This window comes from Selaginella moellendorffii, unplaced genomic scaffold (assembly GCF_000143415.4).
Source record: "Selaginella moellendorffii unplaced genomic scaffold, v1.0 SELMOscaffold_21, whole genome shotgun sequence".
NCBI lineage: Eukaryota > Viridiplantae > Streptophyta > Lycopodiopsida > Selaginellales > Selaginellaceae > Selaginella > Selaginella moellendorffii.
The window spans coordinates 1,648,617-1,653,916 of record NW_003314282.1 but is presented as its reverse complement, the minus strand read 5'-3'; the positions used below and the strand labels follow the sequence as shown (position 1 = coordinate 1,653,916).

The window sequence follows — 5,300 nt, the reverse complement described above, 5'->3', positions numbered from 1 at the left end:
TAACTGTAAGCCCAGTAAGGACAATCCAGCAAAACCTTATTAAATCTTTGCAGAACTTACCTTTATCAGTGTCTTAGCCACACCAGCCTAACAAGCAAGATCCAGGAGAACTTTTGTATCAATCACTACAGCCACTTGATTATATTGTTGCCCATTGCATGGAGAATAAGCTCAAACTTCTTCTATCACTGTGATACTCTACTATGAGAAGCAAGTAAAAAGTTCCTTGTTTTCTGTTTATGGACATGCTATAAAGACAAACACATCAGACTACTCAAAAAAAGTGAACTTTTTTACTAGTAATAATGTTCTTAAAGGAAAGTTTGCAAGATTTTATTATTGCAAGAGTGTAGGACTTCTTCCTTATACTCTTCACTATTTGCTTTAAGCTTGCTATAGGAAGAATAAAATTGATAAAAAAAACATTAGTTGAACTCTTTGAGAGATAAACAAGAAGTACATATGAATAAAAAAAATGTATTAAAATGAGTACATCATATAAATTTTTTATTTATGTAAAAATTGACAATATCAAAGCAAACCAGAAAATTATATCTATTTGAGTTCGGTTAGGTTAGTTAGTGTAGATGGTATTGTGTATAATGCCCAACTCTCCACCTAGCAACTCTTATTTTCCTCTAGTGCCCAACTCCTCTAGTGGCTCTTACTTTCCTCCAATGCAACATATCTCCTCCCTCACTTAAATCTAAGACATGTGTGAATGCAAAAGTCCTTATAAGTTTACTTTGCAACACAAATTTTTTCAATGTGCGAACCCAACTTTCTTAATTTTTAAAGTGGGTCGCTTAAGTTTTTTTTCACTAAATAAATGTGCGAATTGGTCCTTTCTCAACATAAAAGATAATGTTTTGCCAAGCTTACCACAACCATTGGCAACCTTGATTGCCAATGATGTTGTCCTTGGCTGTCATACAGCTAGGGCCAAAGTTACACCACCAATGGCCCATAGCAAGCACAGCCATGGTGGCACAAGGTCTCGGCCATGGCTAGCACTACCTTGGCTGGCCTTAGCCGTGGCATAGCCATCTACTAGAGGAGCTAGAGGAGAGCTGTTGTAGGAGGAGTGCTAGAGGAGTTGGAGGAGAGCTGTTGCAGGAGAAGTGTTGGAGGAGCTGGAGAGCTGCTATAGGAGGAGTGCTGGAGGAGCTGGAGGAGACAAGGGGTTTTGGAGGAGCTAGAGGGTGAGAAAGAATGATTTGATGAAAATAAAAAAAACCTGTAGCAACTCTCCTCCATGTCCTCTAGTGCTCCTCCTGCAACAACTCTCTTCCACATTGTACTTTTGCCAATCCTACTCTTGGATTTTTCAGTTAAAAACACCCTCGGATTCGCACTTAAAAACAATGCATTCGAACACTTAAAATTCACTTAATTCAAAATTTCAAATTTCAAATTCAAATTCGAATTATATCCCGGCAAATTTCAAAGCAAACACGAATGCCACTGGCAAAGACAGAGGGAAAACGTGAGGTTCTCTCTAACCTCTTTCGCATCCTCTGGACTGTGCAACTCCTCACGAGGCTCCCCTTCAACTTGCTCGGGATCACCGTAATCGACAAAGAGGTCCTGGTCCTTGAGCCTTTTCACCTCTTTCCTCCAAGCTTGGATCTCCACCAAAAGATCAGTCTCCCCAACATCAATCAAGAAATTGTGCAAGATGCAACAACTCTTGATGATGTTGGGAAGGTACTTTGGCTGGATCCTTTGTTTTTTATCCAAGCATCTGAAATTCATTTTAAGAAGTCCAAATGCTTGCTCAATAACAATCTGAGCAAGGTGGTGATGAAGGTTGAAAGCTGCCTTGGATGGTGTCGGCTTCGGAGGTGAGCAACAACCAAAACAAGTGAACAAAAGAAAGTAGAATGAAGAAGACTTACTTGTGTGTGGAATCATCAGATGCTGCTGGAGTTGGTACCCTTTGTCCAGGTATGGCTTGATCCTATCATCATATGCTAACACCGCGGGCGATGTCAGCAGCTCCCTTGCTACAATCTTGTTCCTGAGGGTTGAATTACGAAAAACCCTCGTGTCAGGGACGCGTCCTGAAAGCAAAAAGAACATTTTAGAACCATCCACAACACACAAAGAAACACACCTGGCCACCCAGCGTAGACACTGAGGAATCTCTTCTGGGCATCACAAACCCCTTGCAAGATGACTGAGTACTGCTGCTTCTGGTCGTAGTAGCTCTCGCCGTCCAGTCTAGTAGTCGATCGCCCCAGCAACATTAGGCAGTCGGGTTCCTATTGGTCATCAAAACTTATAACAATCCAAAAAACATAAGAAAATGTACCTGTCACTTGTCGAAAGTCAGCAGTAACAGCTAGAACCTCCTTGGCGGTTGAAGGAAAATGAATCTTGTACCTGAGACACTTGACAATCGCCGCAGTAGTGTCCATGACAATCTCATGAGCTGTGGACTCCCCGATGCCGAACTTGTCCACCAGATCCAAGTAATCTGTGTTCTTGAAAAGCTTGTACAAAGTCACCCCCAGTCGAACATCCACCAGCACTGCACTCCTCCAACCGGTATCTTGATTCTGGATCTCGCTCTCCAGCATGCCACAAATGGTGAAGAAGGTCCTCCTCTCCATCTGAAGTTTCCTCTTCCACCTCCCCACATCGTAATACTCCAAAGAAAACTTACTCCAGGTGGTGACATTTCGAGGCTTCACCCACCACAGGCCGATGCAAAACCTCCTCCCAATCACAGCCCGACGAACCTCAAGTTCACGGTCTTCTTCTCAGGCAGCACTGGGCTCTTGTCATCCGCAATGTGCATTTAAACCCTAAAGCAAAAGGGTGAAAGATGAGATTCCAGCGCTGTGTCTTCATCATGAGAACATGCTGGCTGCTCTCCCCCCCCTCCCGCGAGATGGTTTTCCTGAACGAGATCAATCAGGAGCATGGTCTCAGCAATAGAAGAATTAAGTTGCTTTCTTCTTCTCTCTCACCTTTTTGCTTCTCTCTTTTTCTCTTGTGCATAATCATCAATGAGTTTGGTTCCAGTTCTTTCTCCAGGTTCTCTTCGCCTGGCAAGCCTTCATACTAAGGCTTATTATCTGAATCTGGGCGCTCCGTTTTGGGGCACCTGTTGGCAGGTTTAGTCAGCATTTCCCGATTCTGCTACCAAAAAGAAATTTAAATTTAAGACAACGTGTCATCCTCCTTTTGCATAGTTTTAACTTTTAAATGTTAATTTTTTCTCCGTGAAGTTCAGGTTGACAGCGGTACTTTGACGAGGCATGCTCACTCAGCGGCCCATGTTTCTGCTTGACTCATGGAGGGTTTAAAACCAGGGATAACTGCAAGAAAGAGCACTGACATGTTTTCAAAAGTAGTTGTCACAGGAACATCTGCCATCCTGGAACACATGAACCCGACTGGCATCTTTGCAGATGATTACCCTTTTTTCCAGCTTAGAGATGAGAGCAGTGGCCGCATGGCAATCGTCACAAACTCGGAGATTTTTCACAATTCTGATGGTCTCCTTCTGGTGCGAGTTCACCAGAGCACACCCCAGCGCAAGCTTCTCACTGTGGCCGCACAGGTGATCCTCTTTCTCTTTCTTGGGTATGTCTTTTAGAACGTTGATCACATCGCTTGCGTACCCCTCCTCTTTCATTCTCAACAACAATTGCTTGAGCTTGGCCGCAATCTCGTCGCTCTGTGAGTGACTCCTATCCCCGACAGAAAAAGAATGCACTTTTCCTGAGCTAATATCCGTCCACCAGCTTCTCCCGGGCTCCCTGAAGCTGCCTTCACCTCTCATTCTCTCCACAACAGCGGCCATTTCACTGAGCATCCCCAGGTTTCCAAATATATTGGCCATCAATGCATAGGGCGTGCCGCTCTTGGGATCCATCTCCACAAGATGCTCAAACGCGAGTTTGCCGATCGTGTAATTCTTCCACTTCCGGCAGGCTCCGAGCAGGGACGTCCAAACCACTGCATCCGGTTCAAAAGGCATGGCTCTGAGAACTCTCACAGCTTCGTCGAGGAGGTTAGCTCGCCCGAGCATATCGATCAGGCACACATAATGCTCCAGACGTGGCTTGACTCCATACTGCTTGGGCATTTCATCCAGAAGCTGCCTTCCTTTCCCGACCAGACCACCATGGCTGCAAGCGTTCAACACCGAGACAAAACTCACATCGTCAGCTTTACAGCCCTCCTCCTGAGTCATGGAATAGAAACGCTCCAAGGCCTCGATCGATCGGCCCTGGAGAGTGTAAGCCTGTATGAGAGAGTTCCAGAGACCCGTGTTGTCCCGAGCTCGGCACTCGTCAAACGCTTCCTGAGCAGAATCAACATCGCCGCATTTGCCGTAGAAGCTCACCAGGCTGGAGCCCAGAACTGGATCGTTTTTCAGCAGCCCTTTATGCTTCGCCAGCTGGTGAATCTCCCTCCCGAGCTTGATCGCCATCACACTCCCGCAAGCAACAAGGACGCAGGTGTAGGTGCAAGCATCAGCTTGAATGGTGTTATCAGCTCTCAGGGCAGAGTAGTACTCCAGAGCAAGTTCAGCTCGCCCGTTCGTGTTGCAGCCCTGGATGATCGCGGTGTAGGACACAACACTCCGAGTTCCCATGGAGTGGAAAATCTTGCGAGCCTCCTCAAGCTCGCCACACTTGCAGTACATGTCTACCAGGCAATTCGCCACGAACAGATCTACCTGTTTCTTCTCCTTGCTCAGCATTGAATGGATCTCCATCCCGATGCGTAGAGCTCTCTCCCTCTTCTCGCTGGATTCGGTAGCAACTGTGGAGCAGGCGCTGATCACCGCGACATGAGTCCGATTGTTGGGTTGGATGGTGGTACAAGCTCTCAGGGCAGAGTAGTACTCCAGAGCAAGTTCAGCTCGCCCGTTCGTGTTGCAGCCTTGGATGATCGCGGTGTAGGACACAACACTCCGAGTTCCCATGGAGTGGAAAATCTTGCAAGCCTCCTCAAGCTCGCCACACTTGCAGTACATTTCTACCAGGCAATTCGCAACGAACAGATCTAGCTGTTTCTTCTCCTTGCTCAGCATTGAATGGATCTCCATCCCGATGCGTAGAGCTCTCTCCCTCTTCTCGCTGGATTCGGTAGCAACTGTGGAGCAGGCGCTGATCACCGCGACATGTGTCCGATTGTTGGGTTGAATGGTGGTACAAGCTCTCAGGGCAGAGTAGTACTCCAGAGCAAGTTCAGCTTGCCCGTTCGTGTTGCAGCCCTGGATGATCGCGGTGTAGGACACAACACTCCGAGTTCCCATGGAGTGGAAAATCTTGCGAGCC

General features: G+C 46.6%; 2 protein-coding genes across 2 annotated transcripts; both read right to left on the bottom strand.

Moving 5' to 3' along the window:
- Nucleotides 1-1,393: 1,393 nt before the first annotated feature.
- On the bottom strand, nt 1,394-2,260 carry LOC112347426 (protein ANTAGONIST OF LIKE HETEROCHROMATIN PROTEIN 1-like). Its single transcript, XM_024678228.1, has 3 exons — nt 2,117-2,260; nt 1,899-2,063; nt 1,394-1,836 (listed from the first exon to the last, which is right to left on the bottom strand). Exons 1-3 carry the CDS (start codon nt 2,247-2,249, stop codon nt 1,778-1,780), a joined length of 357 nt encoding a protein of 118 aa, XP_024533996.1. The 5' UTR covers nt 2,250-2,260; the 3' UTR covers nt 1,394-1,777.
- A 1,063-nt stretch (nt 2,261-3,323) lies between these two features.
- Nucleotides 3,324-4,971, bottom strand: LOC112347445 (putative pentatricopeptide repeat-containing protein At1g68930). Its single transcript, XM_024678341.1, has one exon. The coding sequence runs from the start codon at nt 4,943-4,945 to the stop codon at nt 3,353-3,355; it is 1,593 nt and encodes a 530-aa protein (XP_024534109.1). The 5' UTR covers nt 4,946-4,971; the 3' UTR covers nt 3,324-3,352.
- Nucleotides 4,972-5,300: the final 329 nt, after the last annotated feature.